General features: G+C 42.0%; 1 protein-coding gene across 5 annotated transcripts in view; it reads right to left on the bottom strand.

The window, feature by feature from the left end:
- Positions 1–27,353, bottom strand: part of kank4 (KN motif and ankyrin repeat domains 4) — an 80,939-nt gene that overhangs the window by 17,239 nt on the left and 36,347 nt on the right. For 2 of the 5 annotated variants that reach the window (XM_079349682.1, XM_079349683.1), the window contains exons 2-4: positions 19,130–19,290; positions 6,361–6,433; positions 2,238–5,813 (exon numbers count right to left, since the gene is read on the bottom strand). In XM_079349682.1, coding sequence (XP_079205808.1) covers positions 2,238–5,813; positions 6,361–6,379 — 3,595 coding nt within the window. In that variant the 5' untranslated portion in view covers positions 6,380–6,433; positions 19,130–19,290. Of the gene's footprint in view, positions 1–2,237; positions 5,814–6,360; positions 6,434–19,129; positions 19,291–22,231; positions 22,773–27,353 lie in introns of those variants that run through there. The other 3 variants (XM_079349686.1, XM_079349685.1, XM_079349684.1) reach the window with 2 other exon arrangements.

Below are 27,353 nucleotides of genomic sequence, written 5' to 3'. Positions count from 1 at the left end.
GAGCCTCTGGATGCAATTACAAGCACGGACAGCTCATCAAACAGTGTCCAATCCCTTTGTCGGCAGGATATAATCAAGCTTAGGGCTCCATCTGTTTACTTAATACACAAGGCAACTATAAATCAAATGTGCATGAACAGTGCCAAGAAAATGACCTGTCTTCACAGTCGTGTCTCTTGTTTACCATTTGATCATGAAGGACAATAAAGAACTCAACATTTGTTCTAATTGAGTGATCCACTGATGTAATTACAACTACCTTAGCTTTAGGACCACCCAAAGAACTTTCCAAAGTGATAAACACAGGTCAAGATTAAAGTCAATGCTGACAATGTCCAACCTTGACATTGTCAGGCCTTCTTATGTATATAACTGGCCTATAATGATTCTGCATGGGGTTCTTTGCTGACTCCACTTGGCTCTAAGCCCAGTATTGCTGTCTTAGTTGTGCCTGACAGCCGACATGGTGCAAAGGCTCTGTAATGTTTTATGCAAGGACATAATGTGGCTTTGAGCCAAGAAGCATGGGCTGAAAAGATCTCTGCGACCACCACGCTTTGAGATCTAATACCTCTCAGGAGGTAGCAACGTGGAAAAGGGAGGTTTAGGCTGTATTTGACATTTTAAGAAAGAGCCTCTTGCTATCATCTACTAAATAAAACAGAGGAGTAATTTCACCATCCCTCACCATGTAAGAGACACCCTGAGATATTTCACTCATCCTTGAAATTCTCTGAAGCTAAAGTTGATTCTCTGATGAATGGGACGAGACAGAGTTTTGAACGTTACACGGTAAAATGCTGGAGGAATTTAAAGGTTAAAGAAGTCAGGCGCAAAAAAAAGCAGACACTAAACTTACAATCTTGAGAGAGCACATATATCTTGCCGCACAGAGACGCATTAAACACTTCAAATCAGTGCGTCATCCTAACGCTGAACTTCAAATGAACTCTGAAAATAAAATGTGTGTGGTAGCGGAGCAGCGATTCTGTGCTCCAGCTCCTGGGCCAGAAACAGAACAGCTAGACATTAAGGGAGGGAAGCAAGGCATCGTTTGTTTGATGTCTGTGAGCGTGAGTGTATGAGGGTCTTTTACATGGACTACTGCTTACTGTAGGTATCTGCTTTTAGATAGTAGTCGTCCCTGTGAGTGCTTCACAATGCTGTGTGAAGAAAGAATACCATTAAGTGCTCTTTCAGGTAATTGTACAATGTTTAGTAACCAGTGGTTGTTTGAGGTTGTATACCAGAAGTAATTTAAACACAGTATTGCATAGCATGGAGCAGTAGTGGATATGCACATTTCCATCCCAATCTGTGGATGTTACCTTTTGTTAATGTGATTTAAAGTAGCATACATGGAGAGGAGGGCATATGATTTGTATTTATTTATTAATTGAAAAAGCTGTATATGTGTTCTTTTACTATGAAGGTATACCAGTTGTGAAACATTATTATTAACGTTATTTCCTCTGCAAATTAGAAAAGCTTCAGGAGACGATGCCACAGCAGGAAAGTCTGACAGAAATAAAAATAAGGAAATAGACCTGACAGGGATAACATTTATACCATTAATTAGAAGGAGAGGTTGACATTTCCCTTTCAACTCGACCACTGACTGTAATTCGGGGGGTTTAAATTAGGTAGACTTTGCTCTAAGTTATGAATTTCAAATCCCTCTTAGTCATTAGACTTAGGGACAACTATTGGATCATTAAATTCCTTGAGGAGTAAGAGGTGATATGTTTCACAAGAAAGGAACATCCCAGAGTAAAGACAACACTTTTAAAAAATAGACTTGGACTCTAAGCAGAGTTAAATCTCTGGGGAAGAGCAGCCTGCTGTAGATACATCACTTTTTGTCAAATTGATAGTAACAGTGTTTTCCTGACATCAACTGAGAAGTATGCTGGTGTGCATCTGCTTTGAACAGCGACAAAGCTCTATGAAAGTGACACCACATAAATCTATCAAAACCATTCTGGTGATGGTCGGCCTGCTTCTGTCAGCTTTCTTGTTCAATGTAGAGAAGTAATAGAAAGAAACATTAATAATCAAGGCTACTGACTTGTTAGTGTACAGAAAATTATGAGACATTTTGGATACTTTCAATGAATATGCAGAGTATGAGTTAAAATCTTTGATTCTTGGTCACAAATGTTTAAGAAGGTAGGTAACAGATGCAAACATTTGTCGACAGTATAATCCGCAGGGCACTAAATGAACCGCATGCCTACCTTGTTCTTGCTGTTTGCTGGCAGCAGAAGCTTTCTGGCCCGGTGAGTAGAAGGCAGAGAGGACACTGAGTGAGCTGACCAGCTGACTTTGAATAGAGCTCATTTTGGAAGGACCAGGCTTCCCTGCTGGTTTCCCTGTTGATGCTGCAGGGGCTGCTTTCCCTGCAGGCTTGGCGGTTGCTCCTTTCCCAGCCTCTGCTCTTTTCCCTGCCGTCTGTTTCTGTGCCATGGGGCTCTCCTGCTGGCTGGCCGTCTGTTGCGTTGCAGAGCTGCTCCCCAGCTGTGCCCATTGCTCCCCCAGAAGGCCTGTTAACCGGGTTACGACTTGGCCCAAAGCCGCAGGCGATGTTGGTGACTCACTGGAACCTCTGCGGGGCGCATCGCCAGAGTCTTTACGTGCAGCTTGGGCTTCACTTGAACCCCGTCGCTGGGCTGTTTCACCCGAGCCTCTGCGAGCTTGCTGGCCATCAGCAGAGTTCTTACGTGAGGTTTGGGCTTCACTAGAACCACGGCGCAGGACTGTGTCACTGGAACCTCTGCGGGATGTCTGGGACTCACCAGAGCCTCGACGTGAGGCTGAACCACGACGCTGAACTGTTTCACTGGAGCCCTTGCGAAGAACTTGTGTCTCGCTGGTGGCTTTGCTCGGGGTTTGCGCCTCACTGGAACTTCTACGAGAACCCTGAGACTTAGGTTGGGTGTCACTGGATGCCTGGCGTGTTGGGTGGGTCTGGGCTTCTCCTGATAGACGGCAAGGAGGTTGTGACACACTTGATCCCTTCTGCAATGCTTTAAGCTCCTTGGAGTCTTGCCGAGTTGCACTGGTTTGAGGTTGGGACTGAGTTTGAATAGATTTCGGCCGTATTTGGACTTCACTGGAGCCTTGTGACGGACTCTTAGTCTCAGCCTCAGGTTGTGATACAGACTGTTTTTCCCCACGGGGCATCTTTGCTACAGTTTGCTCTTCGACCTGAGACAAAGATGGGGCTTGATTTACTTGTGGATCAGAGACCTGTGTGGGGGTTGGAGTCCCCTGCTCAGGTGGACCCTGCACCTGAGGCTGTGTTTTAGTCTGGGACTGGGGAATGTGGGCCTCACTGGAGCCCCTACGAGGACGCACAGGTGCTGTCTGAGGTTGAGGAGGTAGGGGCTGAATCTGCTCTGATGAGGACTTTCTACCCCTCTGTGGTCGCACCGGAGCTGCTGCCTTTTCTCCTTCCACAACCACCCTGTCAGTGACCGCAGTGTCTTTGATAACAGCAAGCACAATCTCAGCATCTACGAGCTGTTTCTTCTCTACTGACTCTAGAGTTATCTGTTGTGTTTCTACATTATCATTTGCTTCACTCCACAGGGCTAAAACTTCTTTTCTTTCTGAGTCATTTGCAATAATAACCTTTTCAATCTTTGATTCTGTACTTTCTTCTGTTGTAACAGACTGACTGGCCTGCTCTTTATCCTGGCCTGCATTATCTGGAACGACAGTTTGATCAACTTTGCTTTCTATGATTGCAATTGAACTTTCTGCAACAACTTGTACGTCAACACTTTCCTTTTCTCCCCTATCGCTTTGAACCATTTGCTCAGCTTCTGTATCTTCCTCTCTTTCAATAACCACTGTGCCTTCACCTTCCAGTGTTTCATTGCCTGCACTTTCATTCATTTCACCCTCTGCTTCTGCACCTCTACCTGGATTGTTATGTGGACGTCTGTCTGTCTCTGTTCCGGTCTGCTGGTCTGTCCTCTGCGCTACCTCTGTCTCTGTCACCCTGTCCACAGTGTCCACTCTCTCTGTCTCTGTCCCTCGGTCCACGCTGCTTGCCCTTGGTCTATGTGGATGGTCTGTTATTGTCTCTCCTTCTGTTTCTGTCACTTGGTTCACTCTTTCTGATACAGGAGTCTCAGTCATCTGATCCTGGGTTGGGATCCTCTCGGTCACTGTGCCCCGTTCCATGCTGTTGGCTCTCGGTCTTGGGGGACTCACAGCAGTTAATTCAGCCTCAACCTCTGTTACCTGCTCTTCAGTCTGAATCATAATAGTCTCCGTTCCTTGATCAATACTTCCTGTCCTGAGCCTTGGTACACACACTTCAATACAGATCCTATCTGTATCTGTCCCTTTATCAACTGTACCCAGTGATTCTGTCTCTGTCTCTTGGTTGGCAACATCCATTTTCTCTGTCACCGTCCCTGCATCGATACTTTCTCTTCTAGGTCTGTTTTCTAATTCTGGAGTACAAATCTCCACCCTCACTCCTTCACTCAGTTGTAGTATCCTCTCCTCTTTTACTTTGTTTTCCTCTAATTGTTCTTTTAAACGACTGTTAGTTCTCTCCAGTTCTTGGCTAGCCTGACATAGCTTAGCCTCAAGTATCATGAGCTTCTCCTGCAGCTTCTGTGTACTCTCTGCATCACCGTCTTGAACTCTGCTCGTCTCTGTGTCTTCTACAGCTACTTTAAGTGATTTTAGTTCCTGTCCTGCAGTGTCCTGGGAAAGCTTGTGCAATGCTTGATTCAGTGGACGCTCTGTTCTCTCTTTTAGTTTGTCTGATGGCTGAGTCTGTTTCTCAGATTCGTGCTCTGACAAGGAACTCCTAACATGCTCTTTATATGTCCTCTCTTTCTGTGACGCCTCACCTTTTCCTGACACACCTTGATTTTCATTCCCTGTTTCTGGTTGAGTCGTCAGAACTAAGTTGAGGCCTTCTGACGGTCTGTGTACTTGTGGCTTTGTGTGTGTCTTAGAATCAGAACTGGGTAATATCTTGGATGATGATGTGGAAACCTGGACTTGGGCCTGGGCCTGGAGCTGAAGCAGGAGCTTCTCTCTCTCCTCCCTCAGAGAGCAGATCTGAGCCTTTAGTTCTGGGATGGTTTTCACCTGCTCTTCCAGCTCTCTGACTCGCTTCAGTGCCACAGTGATCTGCTGGTGAAGCCCTGTCCGTTCCTGGGGAACACACCTTCTTTCTGTTATGTCCGGTGAAGCACGGAACACGTTCTCAGTGGAGCCACCCTCAGGTGTCCCCACGATACGGTCAGGACTGCTGGAATCAGACCCTTTCCGTTGCTGTAGAGTGATCGGCATGCTTGATGCTCGGAGAAGGTTCGGTCGATTTTGAATGCCCACATTTTTTTCTTCAACATCCCGACCCCCGCCTCCTATCTCTTCTCTTGGCTTAGCTGGAACATAGCCACTTCCTTGACTCTGTGACACTCTGCTGCTCTGGCTCGAAGTTCCCCCTTCACTAGCCCTGTAGTCAAAGATCTGTTGGACTTCTGTCACACGTGATTTAGGCCTGGGCCCCAGGGTGGATGTCCCAGACCATGCAGTGTCCTTAGGGACAGGCCGGACCCCATGCCCAGGAAGGCTAAAGTTTCTCGGTAGAGTGCTGAATTTGGGTGGGCCTTTAATCCTGCGCTGAATGTGCACTCTCTTGATGGTATTCCCTTTCTCAATATCGTCAACATACTTGAGGAAGTCGAGATCTAGATGGAAGCCATAGGGAGTTTCCACTGAGTAGGGCAGCTGCTTCCTCTGAACGCCGCTCTCACTGGCCTTGGTCTGAAAGCCGTTGGCTGAAAATAATTAACATGAAATCAGACTACAAATAAATGCATCTCCTAGCATTACAAATAAAAATGTGAATAATAGATATTTTTAAAACTTAATTTGCAGTTTCCTTTTTCTCTTTCAAGATGAGCATAGACAGATTGCTGATTATTATCAGAAATCCCTTTTCAGCCACTTGTAGAGACAGGCTGTATGTGCTCCACACATGGCGCTTCATTATGTAAAACCATATCACTCACTGGGAAGTAATTATCATGCAGTGTCTCTGCCAAAACAATCTAATCAACATGAAGAATGCTGCTCATGCTGTGTCAATTTATGAGACAGGGGCGTTTATCACCTGAAGGAAATCAATGGTTGCTGTTTTTGGCAACATGCAGGAAGAGAGGGTCACATATAAAACTCTTGATGTATGATACTGTACTATTGAAATAAAAAACAACTTTAAACGATTCAGAAATGTTCTAACTGAGAGAAGGAAATCTGATTCTTCGTATAACAAACCGGAGGATTGGTGATTGTTGGTTAAAATGCAGACTTGTTGACACTCACCACTTTTCTTGTCCATCATAGGAAGTTGAGTTCTCAGTCATCGACTTTATTTGCTACAGTGGGAGCTGGCAGCCTGAAGAAAACAGAAAGGAAAGAGCCGTGTGAGAAAATAAAATATTAACCATCATATCAGCTCAACAGAACTGTATTCGACATTGTGCTGTGTCGAGACTTTGCAGGAGATTGAAGGATCTGTGAAATCACAGGAAAGAAGGGAAAAACTGCCTCTGGTCCTTGTGAGTAAGAAATAGTGCAGCTTCAGATATAAAATGCTTGTTCTCCGAGCCTCGTACAACAGTACAAATCCCTCACATAGGATGTTCAATCAGTTAGGTAAAGCATGTATAATGTTGACAAAGGTATCTGGAAAATTGCAGATAATTACGCTTACTTATTTCAAATCAATTTGAAATTTTAAAGTTTCCATCAAAAAGTAACTCATCCCATTCGTACACATGTATACACCGCCGATGGAGAAGCGGCAGCAACTCGGATGTTTTGCCCGAGGACACATCAGACATGTGGCTGCAGGAACTGGGGACCTTCCAGTTGTGAGAGAACCAACTCTACCAACTGAGCCACAGCCGCCCCTCCAGGCACAACAAAACACAGCACATCACTTAAACCAAATAAAGTAAAGTATACAGAGGGTATTGTTTTCCTTATTGTATTGCTGAGATGGGAAAAGGCCTTTTGTTTATTAGGCTTATGTTAAATATTGAAAAGGTCAATATGGAGTTCATTATTGTGCAGTTTCAGCTTCTCGACTGAGGACAGAAAATCAAGTTCAGTAACTTTAAGCAACACCAAAAGTAAAAGCACAATGAGAGGAAAGGCGTTGCCATTTTGTCCATTAACTTAATTACATTTGTCATGCTGAGCCAAATCTTAAGAAGCCGTTTAGAGTCAACACAATCGGACAACACATTCCAGTTTGCACCACTTTATCATTCGTTTCAGTTGCTGAAACAAAGAAACCAGAACCAATTTCCCATTTGTTTTACATTAAGCCCACGGAAGACTACAGGTAAGTGAGATGGAAAACAATTCAGAAAAATTTTATAGGGCTTATATAAAGCTTCCTAATAAAACGTCCAATAATAAAACCCAGGCTGGTCGCAAAAGTTTGAGTGAGTTGCAGCATTCAAATCCACATTCAATGAACACTTCAGCCCTTGCAGCCAAATATCAACTTTTAGGCAATATAAGAAATAAGCACACATTTTCATGCAATTTCCATGCAAATGTGTGTCACTGGAGAACATCAACATAGAAGACACAGCACACAAGTGCCTGAAGCTCTAAATAATAAGAATTTGAGTTCAACCTCCCACATGAGAGGCCGTGTCAGAGGTCTTATTTAGCATTTTTGTATTTGTAGGAGGTGTTCAAGCAAAGTAGATGCAGTGTATGATTTGGAACAGATCTCAAAGATGGATAGGGGAGAATATTTTTATTCTACGCCTAAATATGAAGGAAGACGAGGTGGATTATTAAACAGAATCCATTTTGATTATGCAAAATCAGCCTGTAAATTTGAGTCTGTCTGGATAGTTTCATAGTTCATTTTCTCTGTAATTGTTAACCGCTTCTTTTTCCCTTTGCCATGATACTTGTCATAAACATGCCTTGCCTCATCAATGCACTCATATAATGCACAAATGAGACTATGTGTTGATGCAGTCTCAGTAAAGCTACCTGCAGCCTTTCAAGAGCAGAGTAATCAGCACACCAGGACTGCTCAGATTTAAAGTTGAACGCATATAAAACAATGGAGCGAACAACACAGAGTTTTCTCAGGTTCACTTTCCTCTGGATTAGCGTCAGGTGTGGGTTTACAAATGTGTAAACTCCTGAGGAATCCACCGTGCAAAACGAGTTGTTTGCTTCAATGTTTGATATGCATTCAACTTGAAAGTCTATCTGAACAATCCTGGTGTGTGCTGGATTCTTCTGATCTTGAGAGGCTGTGAGTAGCACTGCTTGGCACCCATCTCCTCAAGTCACCTGCAGACTATTTTATGTTCGCATGGTGATTCCTCTCTCATATGCCATTTTCCTGTTTGACACACTATGCAACACTCAAAGAAGATAAAGGTCTTGGGTGAATAAGGAAACACAGTCTCCAAGGAGGCAGTTTTCCCTTTTGAAATGTCCGTTGTGATGTATCAAAGAATTGTGTCTTCCTTTAAGAAGTTTGTCACGTGAAAAACTCCAACATGTAGCACATCTCAACAAAACACACTAACCATTTCCTCTGTAGAATAACTAAATATTTAAGTTTCTACCTGTACCTTCCTTGCACACACTGCATTTCTGAAAGTCACCAACACTCAATTGAATGTGACGGAGAAACTTCTGTAATTGATTATAGTAAAATTGTTTGAGCAAAATTGATGTGTGTGCTTTTACAGAACAGACTGCTTGTACACTTCAGTTATGCGTGCGTGTGTGTGTGTGTGTGTGTGTGTGTGTATACAGTTGTTCACAGGGTAATCTGTGAGTGTGTGTGGTGCTGAGTGGGGACATATTGCAAGGCAAGCATTAAATGAGCTGGCATTGTAATCAATCAAAATGACAGCCAGTCCACAAAGGGACCTAAACAGGCACTGTGACAAGCTGTGTCTGCCCGCTGCACTGTCTTCATAGATTGAGCCTCAACAATTACAGGATCGGTGACCGGGAGCATTGTCGTCTCTGTTACAGACAAACAGATATAAATACACACACAAAAACAACAAAAAAAGATAGACACACACACACACACACACACCGTGCAACTGACTGACAGCCTCTTCAAGTGATCTGACACCATGTGAGTGCTACCATGGTAACCACTCTTCAATCCACTGCTTCTGCACATCCCAGGAGTAAGAAGAGCACAGACATTCCTGACTCCTCCCCGACGCTATGTGCGACTACGATCGGGCTCGCTGTCCTCCAGGCCTAATTAGACGATTGGGGAGCAGAAGAACGCCGCTTGTAATTGGGAAGTACAGGCAGACCCCTCGGGCAATTATACACAGTGGGCAGGCAACAAACCCTCCTTAATTAGATCATTACTGAAATGGAGAGAAGCTTGAGAAAATGGAGAAGGGATAGAAACGTAGGAGGTCAAAAAAAGAGGGACAATCAATGAAAAATGGATAGGGGGTACCAGACAATATGAGGGGAAGGAAGATTAAGTTTGTCAGTGGAAATAAATGAAATCATGAAGAGGAGAGACAGAAAAGAAAACACATAAAAAAAAGTTTCAGTGAAGCAATCAGTGACTTTGCAGAACTACTCTGAAATTCCCTAATGAGAACGAGACGACCTGACCTTCCCCACAGAGCACTTGTAAGGATTTTTCTTTTTAAATGTTCTCTTTTAATTAAAGACGCTCTTAATCCTCGTGCTGCTAACGAAGGCCCCACAGTAATAAAAAGAATCATGTTGAACTTGGTGAGCTTCGGCACAGTAATATTAACGATTAGCATAAATAATGAGCATACAATCATCCGCCCACGCTGTTATTGCAGCTTGAAAATGTGCAGATTTTGTAGGTGAGGTAATTGATTAAATTGGTAGCCCTTGATGATACTGTCGATGCAGGATCCACGCTGGATTACAGTAATAACAACTATGAGCCCAAAAGCTCAATATAGCTACGCTAATCTAGCTTGATTTAATTCGCTACAGGCTACACAAGGCTAAAAGGAAGTCATGGCTCTGTGTCCAAAACCATGTTTGCTTGTTGTCAGCTCTAATTTAGTCACTCTCTTTGTTTCTGTTTATGTGTGTGAGCTTAATTTGCTTGCTGTGTCGACGTTTCTCTGATGCCTGTTTTGAGTCACTGTGTTTGAACAGGAAACAAACTCCAAGCCTCACACATGCACATAAGCCTTAAAAGGACACACAGCTGTCTGTCAACAGCAATCCAATAAGCATGGCAGCTGGGCGGGAGGCGACGACATCAGTAATGTGGAGCACAGAAGACCAAATAATAGAAGCACGTTAAATAAGCTTGTGCTGACAGGTAGGTGGTTACATACAGTATGTCATCAGGAGGAAACCCAAAACTTAAGGAGCATAGTTATTTTCTGTTTCAGAGCAGAAACCAGTTGAATCTACCATACTGAACTGGTGAAAATTGGTGAAATTACAAAAACACATACAAGTCAGAGGGAAAAGCTGCTGCTTTAAAATCTCATAAAGCATCTTCAGAAGTGGCGTAAAGCAGCACTTACTCAGTCTGAAGGGAAATCACTTGAGGAACAGAGGGTTGGTGGTTCAAGTTCAGGTTCAGACCATATGTGGAAATTGAGACTGATTAATGGAAAGGTGTCGGTTCACTCCCTAGGCAGTATCGATGTGCCCCTGAGCAAGCCACTAAACCCCCAATCACTGGCAGTGCTCATCCATGTGCAGCCCCCGTCACTCTGATAACTCCATTAATGCATGTGCATAGAGTCCAGGTTTTTTACGGGCCTCTGTGTGTGTGTAGCAAGTTTAAATAAAAACTTCAGTAAATTAGTAAAGTTTATCATTTCCCTTCTTATTCACGACAAGAACAGCCTGTTCCCAGCTCTAAGTTTCCAAATATGGTGGTTTTTTCAGCAGCCAAACACGTTGCACTGTGGCTAACCCTCCAGTGTCATTTTTGGATGGCGAATGGTTTTTGATTTCCATGTGAGGAAATCTATCAATATGAAATTATTTTAATTTCATATAGCAGCTCCCTAAAGTGAGGCCAAAACACTTCAATGAGCTCCCCCTACTGATTGGCTGCAATATAGGTTATAAATCCCGACTCCTCCATGTTAACAGATGGCACTTGATGCAAATTATGAATTTAAAATGTTATAATTTTATGTAAATTCCTCCCTCCGCAAACCAGCTTTTTGTAGTAAAAGCATTCACCGCACTTCTTTTTTATTAAAAAAAAAATGCACCAGACCAGCTGAGAAGAGGAGTAACTGCGAGATAAAAAAATTTAAGAAGGCTGACACACATGTCATACTACTTTTCCTATTTCAACCGTAAGTCTGTTGAAAATGAACACAAAAATCTGTTTGGCTGGAGACTGTAGAGATCTTTAATGTTTTATCAGTAAGCTTAACGTGAGGCTCCAAATGACATCATAGCGCAATATGTCACTGCCAATGAAATGACTATTTACGCTTCACTTGTCTTCAGTGGGAGGAGGTTGGTATATGTCACTCATCCCAAATCTCTCAAATGTATTTATATAATTTACTTTCAAATATAGTTATTGATTATTGCCAGGATACATATTTGTTATGTTAGTACTAATTTAAAAGTAAATCATCCCCCACATAAAAATTAAATATTACGTAACACTTATCATGGTTAATAAATGTTGTATGTCCAAAGGATTTCTTGTGAAGTTTTTCAACTATAGCTTTATTTAAAATGAAAACACCATTTGTTTTTGCAATATTTATGCACTGCTTTTTTTAGATGTCTAACCTGACTTTTCATATAATTGGCTAATTTGACCGCAGAGTCCTGCATGTCTAAAAAACTGTAGAGTTGTGGATATTTTATTTTAAGGCCAAGGGCGAAAAACCAAGCTGCTGTTTTTTAATGAGCTTGGAAAGAGAAAGTGTTGCAAGTACATAAATTAGTAACAAAAAACTTAAGGTAACAGTGACTGCTTCATTTTTCAAATTCTACATTTACCTCATTCAGAGGATCACACATACACACTACGCAAACAGAGATGTACAGAAAACTACTGTTGAGCAAAACTACCAAGACGGAGAAGAAACATTAATTGAATGTCATGGGTCATTACATTGGAGTGCCAGTGTAGCAGAGATTGAATTAGTCTGTTTATATGACACAGAGCAGGCTTAGATAGAAGGCAGGCCAACAGGAAATACGATTGGAGAGTGCGAGCAAGGGACAGGAGGTGGGCGACAGAAAGTGGGTGAAAAAGTGAAAAGGTCCCAGAAATGGGAGTGGCAGCTATACACAATCATATCTCAGATTTGCAGAGAAGCTTTTCCGTTATTCCCCCTCTCTTCAAACCCGTCATTTTCTGTCTTTTACTCTATCATAAGAGAAGAAAGAAAACATACGCTCGAAAGGATAAGCATTTCTTGCACGCACACTAGATCATCGTGCTGTTCTCCAGCTCCAGCTGCAGCTCTAACCGGGAATCTTCATTGGCTATGTGAAAGCACGAGTGCTGCAGGAGACAGCAAAACAGGCAGGACAGCAACAATAACACAGATCCTAAGTCCTTATCACAGCCCAGACATGGGACCAGCTATCTCTGTTTACCCCTCTACCCTGAGAATGAGGGCAGGACTGTCCAGCTTAATATGCCAACCCTCAGCCTGCTGCGATAGACGCAAACAATTTCCAGCAGGAGCACAGGTGCAGACGAGCACAGGGACAGATAAATAAATACGCTTATGACTGAATGCTGCAGTCAAATGGCTACTGCTGCAAAATCTTGAAGAAGTGCAATGTCAACAACCTTTCCGTTTATTGTATAAAGCCATTTGAAGACATATTCAAAAGGAAACTTACAGATTTAAAAGACAACCCAGCACTTTAAAATCAACATAGTTCTAAACTTCAAACATTGCATCACCTCTACATTTATTTTTATTTATTTTTTGCCTCAGCAGGAAAATGTATTCAATCAGGCACGTTTGCAGGATTTAAAAGATTTCACTAAGCAGGCTTACCTCATTCATATAAGAAGTTGTAAGCCAATCCGAACCACAACAGATGCTGGAGCTGAGAAGAAATAAACCACTACCTTCACACTGGACGATTTTTGATGTTACAGTATTTGGAATTGATTTTTGTCCTATTGTTATTTAGGTCATTTGGTAAAAATGAAACTGCAGTAAAATGGGGGAGAGGACGATTTATGGGTAATTTATACCAATCAGCACAACAATTTGGATGCCATGGTTTACACCACACAACACTTTGATACTATTTAATACCAAATGCACTAAAATGATGCAATCTGTTATTGTAATGATCCCAATAAAACAATACCAAAGCTTAAAAAAATACACAACTTGAAAAGCAAAGCAGCCAAAAAAAAAAATGCATTTAAAAGGAAGAGAAAGCACTGTCTAAATTTCACAAATTCACAGGCAACATCTGGGTGCTGAATGTATTTTTTGCAATTGAGACAGTGTGCAAGAATTGCTTGTAATGTTTGTTGACCAAAAAGTTATTGGTTGCCAAGGACTTCAGCTGTTGCCGTGGTCTCGTGACAGGTATTGATGTTGTTTGAGTTTTCATCCTTTTGAAGTCTAAATCTGGCAAGGGGACACAAAAGAGTCAGTTTCATGCTCTTTTCATAGATAAATGACACATTATAACTGAGGGAAGAGGAAATAACACTGTTACCTGTACTGACTGTTCAATTCATGAAGAAATTATAAAATGCCTAATTTACTGATTTAGTACTGCTGCCTGATTACTCAGTCTGGCATCAACTGACTTTCATAGCTTATAGCTCAAGTCATCAAACCTTAGCTGAGTTATGAGTTTGTTGATTAGTTTCATTTAAAAAATATATTTAGTATAAAACTAGAAGTCATACTTCTGCCATTAATTAACATAAGCCTTGCATTAAAAAAAAAAAATCTGTTTGTTATTCATGTCTTTGTTATCGGTGTCTCATTACAGAGACGTTCCCTGTGGTGTAAGTGTGAGTGAGGGAGCAGCTGATGGTAGAATTAGTTCAGACGAGTAAGTTGCAGGTCTGCGTGACACTTTTGCATAATCACTCATCACTTCAGCAGCTCTGAGTTTCTCCAATGCGACGAGCCGAGAAAAATTGAGGAAATTCACGACAAGGCCACTGAGAACTGGAAGGTTTCTGATAGTCGATCGAATAAAGGCTGCTGGAAGACTGAAAGTAGGAGACATTTATCTGTGATTTCAGAGCTGAGTGTGTGTGTGCTCTGCAGGAACAGATCAATCCCTCTGCTGCGCTATCAGGACTGTTTGAGAACCGTCTGGTCCATCCAACTCCAGTCTAAGATTATCCCCGTCTATGAATAGTACATCTCAAAAATACTGATCTACCAACAACACATCTTCTGGACCAATTTGCATCTAATCTTCCTCAATTCACTTCTGTCAGGCAGAATATAGATCATGCTGGCTCCTTTTTCACTCCTGATCCAGTATGATCTAGTCTCGTCCAGTATGACAATGTCAGTATTCACAAGGGGGGCTGATTGTTCTGTACTAAACAACATCTGGCTCTCAACCCCAGAGAGAAAGAGAGTGAACTTCTGCCTGCTGGCTTCATTAAACTGAGGCAAAATCAGTCTGAAGAGCTAAAGTGAGTCAGCTACTGTTTCATTATTACCCCGTATGAGCAGCCTTTTTTCTGTCAGACACTACAAATGAAAATTATGGGTTGCACTGGTTACTTTATAAAGAACTGAGCTTTGAGAGAAGCATGAATTTTAATGTAACTTTAATGAGCAGATGTTGTCTTAAAAAGGACAAAAGGGAAAATCTGGACAAAGAGAGGCTTAGAAGCGTGTTACCTCCTGTGTTTGGCTGGTTATCAGTTTGTTGTAAACCCCAAAAGAGACACAAAATAACAGACCATCTGTTGAATTAAAAAATAATCTTATCACTGTTTTACTAAAGCTTACTTTAAACTATACGTTCTGCGTTTGACTGCTAAATGGAATTTCTGTCGAAGCTCAGAGCAAACAATAGAGACTCATGCTTATGAAAACACACACACACACACACACACACACACACACACACACACACACACACACACACACACACAAATAAACCAAAAGGCACAAAGGATGAATTTAAAGTCCCTTCTTCTATTGTTCAGCTGTGAGTTTCCTTTCCCTCAGCATGAGGAAATTAGTTGTAAGAAGATCAAACTCCGCTGAGACGAAGGATGCTGCTAGCGTTCAGAAAGAAGAGTGAACAGGATGCACATGCATGCTGACCTCCAGCATATCGTTCCATGGCTCAGACTGGAAAGGTCTGCTCATGCACAGGCCAAATATTAGTGTTGTGTCTGAAAAGTAATGGAGTATGTCATCCATGTGTGCCCTGATTCTCCATTTTCCTGTGTTTTGGATAAGGAAGTACAGGAACACCCAAAACTTCCAGGAGTTTTGTGATGACACTTTGAGACCAATCCACAATATTCAAAGGGACGCCAATTTTATTTGACCTCATGTTCAGCTTGGGATGCTCAAATGCTGTTATAATGTCCTCCTGTTTTATTCCAGGTATCTGAACACCATATATGTAGTTAATCTAAGCATTAACCTCAAGTGTCAAAAAATGAAACCAAATGCAAAAGTGGAAAACCCTACAGTTCCTCCAGTGTCCACTTGAGGCTGGCTGCAAAAGCAAAGGAATCCCCTATCGGTCCTTTATAAAAATGGCAAATTTTAGAGAAGGAATATAAATGTTTACAGCCTGGTTCAATAACAGTTTGAATAGCTCAATTATAGTAAAAACTGCCTAGACGCAGCTGACTGAGGAGGGGTTAAGTTTAAATCTGTGGCAGCTCTACGATCAGGGCTGACCAGACTGATAGAAAGGTGTGCTGTGTGGACACCAGTAGCCTGTTGGTTATTATATGTGCATACATATACATATCTGTATATGTGTGCAGGCTGCAGTCCGACAAGTGGGTGGCCCAGGTTCAAATCCAGAAAACCTTTGGCTCCTTTCCTGCAGTACTCTCTCTCTCTCTCTTACTCTCGCTCTCTCTCTGTTGTTGACGACATGTTTCTCATATCAGCTACTGATGCTGCCTTCAGGGAACGTGCATTTTAAAAATGGCTTCCCTGTCATAAAGTCACGGCAACACTAAATAAAGTGAACATTATTATGAGTACAAAAGCTAAAACTGTAACGCTAAAGTTACTTCAATGTGCACTGACTCAGATGTTAACTCAGTTAATTTTGGTTAAAAGTAACTATTTTTCAGTAACTTGATCATCCGTGGTGTTCGGGGGTGTTTTGGCCGTTTGCGGTGCTGTCCAAAAAAGACGATAATTTGAACTCTATATCTGCATTACTGTGAACAGACGTCGACTGAACCAACCCTGTCCTGCTTCTGTTTCATCTGTGAGAGGAGAGATAAACCCTTTCACCATGCCCCCCCCTGAAACTGTTCTGTTATCAGTCTATTGCTCGATCTTTTCATCCCTCCATAAACAGCATGAAAGCGTCTTCCTTTTACAGTCTCCTCTCCTCACATCCTGTAGTGGTTCTCCAGCACGAGGAACAGCTGTCTGCTTTTATTAGAGATAAAGGAAGTGACATGCCATCTATTATTCATTGGACCACACCGTTAAGCTCCTTCTAGCATGCGCTTTGTTAGCATCCTGGCTACTTCCGCTCATGGAAGTTAATGAGGATGAGGAAGTAACTGCCACCGCTAATTAGCATGTGGGCTATCTTACTATTTCTGTCAACAGTAGCAGATGTTCGAAGGCGTTGCAAAGGATGCTGGGGAGAGATTAAATGAGCAGGGACAGTTGAAGATGGGAGGAAGAGTATGGTATGGGCAAGAACATGGAGGAATGGGAAAGAATGTAGGTCACTGAAAGTGATGGAAAAAGCAGCCCTCTTCTGTTTGCATGTCGTCAAAAACACATCGCCACGACCCCCCAACACACTCACTGTATTCAACTGTTACCTCATGTCTTACTCAGCTGTGTGATAACACCTCACATTATCATACTGAATAAAAACACAAACAAGGCAACAGGAAGACAGCAACCATGGCGTCACTTTTCAGACTATTCATCTCCCTAAATTGACGCCATCGCCGATGACGTTTTGACTGGTTCGTCGTCTTGATGGATCGTAACCCGTTCCAATGAAGCATCTCTGCTTCTGTCTTTCTGTTCGTGCCTCGTTTAGCAGGGTGAGTGGTTCAAAGCAACCGTGGACGTGGTCATCTGAGAGGAGCTTTCTCTGCCATCCTCCGGCAGACTGTGAAGCACTTTTAGCACTGGCTGGAGGATGACAAGACAAACGAGGAGCCAGGGACACATTTGATTGATACGTTTCATCAGGACCTTACGGCAGTGAGAGGTCAGAGTTCATACAGGATGACAGCAGCTAGAGATGACAGCTCTTCCTTCATCACACCATGTGATTTACTGATTGCCGTCGGGTTGTAAAGACTGTTTAAAGGAATATTACAAAGAGTTCAATTACCAACACTGCCCAGAAGTATTCACTGTTTGATCAACATTAGTCAGCCAATTTGCAACCTGCAACCAAGTCTCACTTCTCACTTCTCCTACCTAAACAAGAAGTTTTTTAGTTAAATAAAACCAAACTGCCACCGTTTCACAGCATTAACCACCTGTTTATGATCGTTACACATCCAACAAAAAACTTTTGCATTGGAAATCAAATTGCAACACAAAATCTGCAACTTTTTTATTGGTACCTCTATTTAAATGAGAGTAACTAGGCATTGCATATGTATCATCAATAAGTTGACCTAAGTGCCCTGCATGTGCAAAACTGACACACGAGTTCGTGCCCAAATCATGATATCTTGAGATTGGACATATTTGACAAGTTTGGACTGAGAACATGTTTGAACAAAGAAAGAGAAAGCGGTAAGGGTGGAAGAGAAATGAAATCAGAGAAGGCAGGAATGAAAGAAAAAGGCAAAAGGAAGGAGAGATAGATCCGGGGCAAGAATCCCGTTGTCTCAGTCAGACAGAACAACTCACACACACAAACCCCAAACAGACAGTAAAACATTTATATGTACACTATAAGCAAGTTTTAGTTCCTGTGTTCACACAGCTCAGCAGAAACATGGATTATAAATAAATGTCTCCTTCCCCATGCTCATTAATTAACACGTTCCACTCACACAGCCAAACTGGAAGGAGACAGACTCACTCAATCACGACATTCAAACACAGTCCAACAAACATGATGAGCGCATGCATAAACATGCATGTGATCACACATAATTCGCCCACAAAGTCACACATATCCTGGTGATAAAGTGCCCGCCTGACACCAACAGAGTGTGAAGACAGGCAGGCGATGGCGGCTCAGTGTGCAGAGCAGGCATAACGACGACGGGGGGGAAAAAATCAACACTTATGAATTCACACTCTATTGATTTTAACATGATGACAGCCCTGCAGCTCAGCTTCCGCTTGCACACACAGAAAAACACACACGTGCACAAATCAGACATGTGACAAGCACATTCAAATACCGCCTATAGGAAGAAAACAGCTGGCTGATTTCCACATTTAGTGGCAGAATACTCTTTTCAGTGTGGTGCATGTGTGTCTATGTGTGTGATGGGTTAAATGCATACATGTGTGACTCCTGATTGTCGGCAAGCTCACTCACTCTCTCTCTCATTATTTCAGCTGTGTGAGGGTGGGATGGGGCCTCACGCACAAATTCATACGAAGACATGCACTCTCTTCTTTCTGTTGTTCACACATTTTCTCACACATCCAAGGGAAAAAAAAAACATGTGACCCATGTTCCACCCAGCAAGAAATAGAGCAGGCAAAGGAGTGAGAACAGAGACGGTGGGGTGTAGCAGTATGAAGAGGAGAAGATGAGCAATTTGAGGTGAACAAAATGAGCTTGTGAAAGATGAAAACATGGGAATAAAGAGAGCAAAGTGTTCACAGGAGCAGAGGGATGAAACTAATAAGAAAACAAAAACAGAAGGATGAGTCAGAGAAAAAGGTGAATATTCACATAGTCGGTTGCCTCTCACCTTCCATGCAGCTCCTTTCACCTCCTGTCCTTCCTGTTTCTGTTTCTGTGAGCGCTGAAGACCCTGCCTCTCTCCTCTAACCTCAGCACAGAAAAGACGGAGAGAGAAAAAAAGGAGGGAGGAAGGGTGGGAAAGGGGTGGAGGTGTTGGCAGAGGTGGTCCTGATGGGTGGAGGAAGGAGAAGAGAAGAAGAAACACCCTTAAACTTGAGCGCTGAACACAAAGGCATCTTAAAGCACCGCCGCCCTGCATGTGATGATAGTGTCACAACTTGAAACCTCTTTCAGTAGCAAAGATTCTCATCATCAAAAAGATGCTCATGTAAAAAAAACACACTTAGGACCTTTTTCAATACCATTGCGAAAAAAAAGCCTGCCTCCAGTGCTGACACAAAAAAAAACATTAAACATAAACCAACCCATTGAAAATATCATTAATACTAGTACTTAAAAGCATAGTTAGGAGGGTGAAGCATGAACTTCAAACTTGATTACTTGATGTCCTGAAGGTTGAGGTGAAGGAGTAGGTGTTATAATTTGTTCTTAATTAACTCCTTTGAAACATTTAAAACACTTTTACTCATACATCTTGACACCACTCTCTTTAATGCAGCTCAACCACCACTGCTCTCTCTCTCTCGCTCTCTCTCTCTCTCTTTCCTTTCCTTTAGCATTTTGAGCTTTAGTTTTTTTTTGCAGATCTATTTTTTTTAAAGGTTAGGTACTTCTCAGTACTTATAAATGTCCAATTGCTATTTTTATAAACTAGTCCGTTTAAGCATGGACATTGTCTCGTTGATCACAACCATTGGTTTCTGATTTGGCTTTATGAAACTTAACGCCTACATTGAAAATGTCACTCCACCTTACTTTAGATCCATGTCGTAGAAACAGGCAAAGGACACAATAGGTTTGTTTGTTTTTGGATGAAAATATGGATATTTTTCACAACCTTTTGCTATTTGAACTCTGCATTATTACACATTACTGATATTACACATCTGTTAATATGTGTAATACTTTTCATCATGGTCCAAATGATCAAAAGCTAAATATGAGAAAAGGCACAAGTGTTTTTTATTTGTGTTTATGCAAACTTCATGGAGCTCTCTGTTCACTCGTGCATCAACTGCTGGGTGCATGCATGTGCATATGTGTGCTAAAAGCGTGTTTGGGTTTCCAGCCTGCAGGCATAAGACCTACCCTCAAGTGAACCATGCACCAGGCCGATTACTACTACAGGACTTGAAGCCAACCCATACTGTGCTGCCATGGGGCCACACGAGGCCGGCTTTGACCAGGTCCAAACTGGATCAAAAATGCTTTTTAGAGACCTCACACTGACTTTCCTGAGGGATCATCTCTGGGAAATTTAACGAGTAACCCATGTAGTTAGTTTTATCCTTCTCAATAACAGAATAGTCGTCTAATGAGTAAACCCTGGCTCGTCTGTCTGGCTCTGTAGTGTAAATGAGGTAAATAATTAACTGCCTTTAAATAGGCTAACTGCCCGGGCTAATGGCCCCTATCTCTTATCTCACCCCTGCACCAATCCCTCAGACCACCAAGGCTAAATTCCCCTCTTAGCGAGTGTGAGGAAAATATTTCAAAAGCAAACATTCAGCCTAAAACAGCGCAGCATGCAGAGTCTGTAACATATAGCCTCCACATGACGTGCACAGATATACACAGTGCATGAAATATTTATATAGATATATATATGGCAAGGCTGTAGCAGTGCCAGGGCTCTAAATCAAACACGTCTCCATGATTACTGGAGACCAAAGAGTTCACACTCATTAAAGAAAAAAGTTGACGACTCACATTGCTCAAAGCCTGCCTGATCTACACTTTAATTGTTTCATAAATCACTTTGTTTGTAATGAATAAATAAGTGATAATGATGCAGAATATGAGATGTTTGTGAGCGCAATTATAAAACTGCTCTGCCATCAACAGAAAACGGAGAGCTCGGCACATAGAGTATCGTTAGCTTTGTACGGTCTGTGGATATGTGAAACAGCTGAATACAAGACACATTAATATTACGGTCATTTTGAAGAATATGACTTCTCTGATATAACCTAGAGGCATACTAAATGGTCCCTCATTAAGGGCTGCTGCAAGTTATCAAATGAGGGAATCTCTGATTCCTTGATCATAAGAGAACTATTTTGAATCTCTTTAGTCTTCACAACCATTTTCAAGAAAAGGGTTTTAAAATGTGCAGGTTCCAGCTTATTGAATGTAAAGACCCTTTTTTTTTTTTTTTACAGCTGATTTGACAAAAAAAGTGATTTCAAGAGTTCACTTTTGGCTCTGGGAAACTGTGGTGGGCTCTTCTCACCGATGAAGGGTGCATGCACACCTAAGCCAGTTTAAAATGCAACAATTTTACAACTTCACCCCTGAATTGCACAGAGTAGTCCATCAGACTTAACATGTGAAAGAGAGTAAAAAATGAACTGATTAATCATCACCAATCAAATGAACAATGGAAGCACTGGCAGCCTGTGTTTGTAAGTTATGGTATTTTAAAGTTGAAACAAAAAGTCAACTGGACCTGACAGAGTTCTTAAAGGTTTATCGTCTCCCATCTGAAAGTTTTAAACTAAATGGTGGATGGAGCTTTAAATATTTAGTGTTTCTGGCTCATTAGTGTGTTTATGGATGTTGTAGTCCACCAGTCTGGTTAGGACTAAAGAAAAGTCATTATAGCATTGTCTTGCAATTGATCAAATATCACTGAATCACAGTATCCTGATATCCTTTTTCGTATTGTTGCACACTCATGAAGTATCCCGAGTTATGCTGCAATACTCGACCCTAATGGACAGGATCGGGGTTGCTCAGGGAACTACATGGTGCCAGACCCATCCACCTGTGTGTTGACCATGTCTGGCCCATGTATATGAAACACAAATCCTTTTTTTAAATTGTTGCAGCAGCACTTGCACCAGAAGTGCTGAAGGTCAGACGTCACATTCAGTATCTGTTTATGCAGAGTTATGGCTTTGATATACAAATCATTGGACGTTCACGGTTTGTAGTTCAAAACTGATGAAAGAAGAAACAAATGTATCTCCTCAAAGTGTTGACTTACACGTAGAATCTTTGTCAAACACAAACTCAGACGATCCTCTGTGGTTAGATCTTCCCCTCACCCTATATATCAAGCAGCACTGCATAAAATCAGCTCCCATCCTTTCATCTAGAGCAGCGGACTGAAAGAGGGTGTAACTCGGCCTGGAGGGTTAAGCTTCCCGTGTTGCCGATCACATGAACCGTCTCCTGTCAGGAGGGATCAGATCCCACCTCGGACCCTTAGGTCTCCTCGAGTCTCACTCCGTCTTTTCTCTTTGTGTCGAGAATAGATATTGCTGTCCATCTCGCTTCTTCTTCTTCTCTTTAAAGAAATTCAAATCCGATGTGATAATGGTGTGCTCTGAAACAAACAAGGCCTGGGACTGAGACAGTGTGTTCCTCTGTCCTTTTTCACTGCTCCCCTCTGTCTGAGTGAATGCAGGGTATTAGTTTGATCTTCTCAATAATGTTGAAGGGATTCCCATGCCCACATGACCCTGAGGCCTGTAGGTATCAAAGCTTCTGTGGGAGTTTCCCAAGGCGATGCTAAAACCTGGCAGTAAGGCATCCAATTATTTTGCCTTATCTTCAACCACCAACAGAAGAGTCAAAGTGTGTGGAGCTTTTTAAACTGTTATCTTGAAGGCCAGGTGAAACACATTCAACAAGCTCTATAGCAGAAAACAGGTGGCGGGAGGATTGATTTAAAAGGCCAAATGATTTCAGCTTCACAGGAAGAAATAGACCCTGCCTTGAGTTTTATGCCAACCTTTAGAGCAAAGTCTGTGAGGGAAGCTAAAAGGAGGGCACCTTGTGGCTGGACTTGTTCTCATTAGACCAGGTCAGCTCAGCCCGGAGAAAATAGGAAATGCTGTCACAAAAGCTCTTCTGAAAACAATAACAACAGAAATACACTTAATCTGTGTGCAACCATGGAAAAACCAGGCCCTGCTCTGAGTTGTACCCCTCCAAAGGTGCACGATGTAATGTAAACAGGTTAAACTAGTAAAGAGACAAATAACAACCAGACATATCCATGAACTTCACACGTATCTATCTGCCGACGGACTGAACTCTGACCTTGAAGATCTTCCTTCTCGATGACTGATACAGAACTATAATAGAGCTTTCACACCTGCAGAAATCTCCTGAAAAACTCAAGATATTCCCCGGAGGAGCGGTATGTGTGAAAAGAAACAGCCACATTTTTAGCTTAGACTTCCCCCGGAGTTTCTGCTGCCAGACCCCTGAGTACCTTTTCCGCAGCAAGTCTGAGTGGGTGGATGTGAGAACGCCGCAGGATATTCTCCGGAGAATTCACCTGAAGTCTTACAGAAGAGTCTTACCTGAAGAGACCCCCTGCCCCCCCCTCCCATCTGACAGGGATAGCCTCCCGCTGTGATGAGCGTATAAGAACAGCCGGGTCAGGAGAATCTCCTCCTGTAATTATCTACTGCAGATATTTTCAGGACTGCCATTGAGAAAACAGCTTAATTCTTGCAGGCAAACATTCCTGCGTCGGACAAAAGTGATCAAATGTACTGTTGCATATCAGCAGTGTCCGTGCTCCAGTGAGGTTGAACACACACCGTTAAAATGTTAAAATAACAACAGGCGTTGTTATGCAAAGTCTGGCACCCCAGGAGTTTTTAAATATGTGTGAATGTGTCTGGCTGTGTGTAGCTCTGAGTGCCTAAAACTGTTTTAACTGTTGCCCTGCACAGCTCATAAACATACAGCTCAGCACAACAGCTTCAAGTCATCACAGTCTTTTTTATAACCGTGGGAGTGACAAAAACACACCTCATGGCAGTTTACAATGCCAGATCTTTTCTTTTGCATGCAAAATTGTTTCAATTATGGCAGTTTAGGGAATAGCAATTTGTCACAATTTTCATAATGCACTTCTGCTTCTCAAATTAAATGCCTGCTATGTCTGCAAAGAGAGTTTTTTTTAGCTGTTCTTATTATTATAGTTCTGGACAAGTGGCAGATAAAGAATTATTCCAAGTCTTGCAGCACTCTGTTAGCTGTGCATCTGTCAGTATGGGTGTGCATGACTTTGAGTTTGAGTGGGATTAAGTGTAAAAAAACCAGAAACTGCTTTCAGTGGCAAAACTTACTGTTCTTGGACAACAACATATTCAACGACTTGAAGCCTTCTGTAAGAATAATAAACCTTAATATGCCAAAAAAAAGAAAGAATGAAAAATGTCTGATGTCAAACGGGCACAAAAAAACCTGCTCTCGTATACTTTTAAAAAAAAGCCCTTATTTGCAGAATCACTGGGCTGTGTGCTAAAATTAATTAAAGCAACTGGGATTTTTCCAGGAAAAATCAGGGAAGTGTTTGTTTTAGAAACTTCAGAAACACATGCTGTTTGATAAGAAAAAAGGAATCCAATAATAACTCAAACTCTGCGTCATTTCTTCGTAAACTGTCTCTGTGAAATACCAGCAAAATGTAATAATTCATGATCAAAACCAACCTTTGCTTGGAGATACTTTAACATTACAGTCTGAATCCTTTCTGGCAATACATCAATGCTTTTAGGCTGCCATTCTTTTCATATTTCATATATATATATGTTTATCCCGTTCTTGAAGCAAAACGCTGTAAATACTCGCGGACATTCTTTCCAATACTTACAATATTTTGCAAATATGTCGGCTCACCACATCAAACTGACTCTGATTTATCCTGGAATATTTCTCCACAGTTTAAAATGTATGTTGTGTGTGTATGCATTATTAAAGCCATGCATCATTGCTTGGATACACACACAAGTCTCAACTAGCTTTTCTTGGACGCAGAACAACTTTAATCTGAAGACCATATATAGCCTGCTCTAACCTCGCACCAGAGACAGAGAAATCATTGGCCATCACCCATGCTTTGTTTTAATTGCTCATTTTTCTTATTCCTTTGGGGAGGATGTCTATATCCACGCATAAGTGTCAAAATGTTCTCCTCTGATGTGTATTAAACCGGTCATCAACCCTGAAACACATCCTCTTTCAGGCCAAACCTTCTGTTTGTGTGTAAATATCTGCTGTGGATATGGGAAGAAAACAGCAGAAATCAAGAACACCTTTCTTAAAGGCTCAGAAACTCTCAAAGCCACATGTACAATATGTTTCGTTATATGTGTGGGTGAGTGTGTGTGTGTGTGTGTGTGTGTGTGTGTTTGTGTGTGTAGCTGACATCCTGAGGAAGGCCAGTCACTGATAAGACCTTGAGGCAGGGAAAAGTCTGTTTATACGTTACGAAACAGACGCCCACTGAACTGACCACAGTGCACACCTCACTGCTCAAGTGGAAACGAGCTGAACTGTGGTGAGCGCTCGGTGTGCAAATGTGTGTGAGTAATGATGATATGAGGGGAAGAAGAGAGGAAGGCAAACCGTCTTAAACAAAGAACAGCTGATTGAACTCTCTCCCTTACAGCCTTTTCTTGTGTTTGCTCATTTCTAAGAGCATACGAAGCTTATTTGTGCTGCATTGTGTTGCCCGTCTTCAGTCGATCATTTCTAAACATACAGCTCAATCTATTCATGTATGTAATTTGAAAACGGGGGAGGGGGGGGGACAGGGGAACCAACCCCCTCTTTAGGCTAGCAGGTAAAGCAACTCGGACAAACAAAAAGAAAACAGGGGATCGACTGAATCGAGACAGAGATGCACCGTTCAACTTTCAGCTACTTTCTTCATCCTGACTCGCTGCTTTTGCTTTCTGACTTTTCCAGATGCTTTCCTGTGTGCTTCATGTTGAGCCTTTTTTTCTGGCTTGTCCTGTCATTTCAGATTCTCTTCAGAGTCATAGTCAAGACACTACAACCCGAAAAACAGAAAAAAAACCCCCACAAGACTGTGTCTGTAGTTGACACAGAGTGGCTCGTTTTGAAGGGAGAGCATCTGTACTGTGGTTTAGAAAGTGTGCAGAAGGACAGCTTTTGCGGCTACAGCAAAATGTAAATAGTAGCTACAAACTTATCTCAGCAATTGAAGAATGGAGATTTTAGGATCTAATTTGTTGCTCTAAATTCATTGCAGATTTACCTGTAAGTCAGCATTGAAGTTTATTCTTACTGCCATTCTTTTTAAAACGTTTTCATTTGGGTCAATAAACCATAGAACGCCTAAATCAATATGTATTCGTTGTCCATTCAGTGCACTGGGTGTCGATTAAAACGTGCATCAGCTGTCAGGACTGTAATCTCGGCTATTCATGTGTTTGCACGTCTCTATCAGAGGTGAAACTAAAACTGCATTCGATTCCACACTCCATGACCATATTTTATAGATTTTTGGAGAAGGCACTCTGCTTCACCCTTGGCAGCAGTAGAACTCCAGCATTCACTTCTTATTGACTGTCTCACTTCCTGAATGAAATCTGTTTCTATTTATCACCAGTGTCACTCTGACTATCTTTTCTCAACATCCAGCTCTGTTTTTTTTTAAAGACTGTGATCTGGTTTGGAGGACAGAGACAAAGTGCAGAGGGCAATACAATGAGAGAATGCACAAGAAGAAGAAGAAATGAATTGAGAACAGACAGAGATAGAGGAACAGAAACAAACGGAGAGTTTTATCATTAAGTGTGGGCGAAGCATGGCTGAGCAATAACCTGATTGTGGCTTTGGTCTGCTCTCTCCCACAGACAGGCTCTTCCTGCAGGGCTGAACTCTGCTGACCTGTGGGGGCATGAGACTCCACAGACTACAGGCCCCGCTCTAATATCACTAATAATCACTGCAGCCAACAAACCGCAGCTAGAAAGCACTGAGGGAGCACAGAAAAGTAGAGAGATGCTTTCATTACTCTGTCATTTCATCTATGTTTTACTGTGTGTGGAGCACCGAGTGTCTCATATTTCTCTCTTTGTTGCTTTATCTTGTTGTGTTATGAATCAACGCTGAGGCCTGTGAAGCCAAAACAATGACAGGCAGCAATGTGTCTCAGCCTACAGACTCGAAGGGTTGTAAGCTATGCATGTAAACACATGCCATGATATACAGGCAAGGCAATGATGGGAAACAGTGACCCTGTAGGAGAAAAACCACCAGCCATAAAGGCTCAATTCAAACCTGAGATTTCTATACTTCAGAACACAAAGATTACAAAACTAACCTAATAATGA

Source organism: Symphodus melops (assembly GCF_947650265.1).
Source record: "Symphodus melops genome assembly, chromosome: 8".
NCBI lineage: Eukaryota > Metazoa > Chordata > Actinopteri > Labriformes > Labridae > Symphodus > Symphodus melops.
Note: the sequence above shows the minus strand (reverse complement) of the source record. Positions and strands in the feature narration are given on the sequence as shown.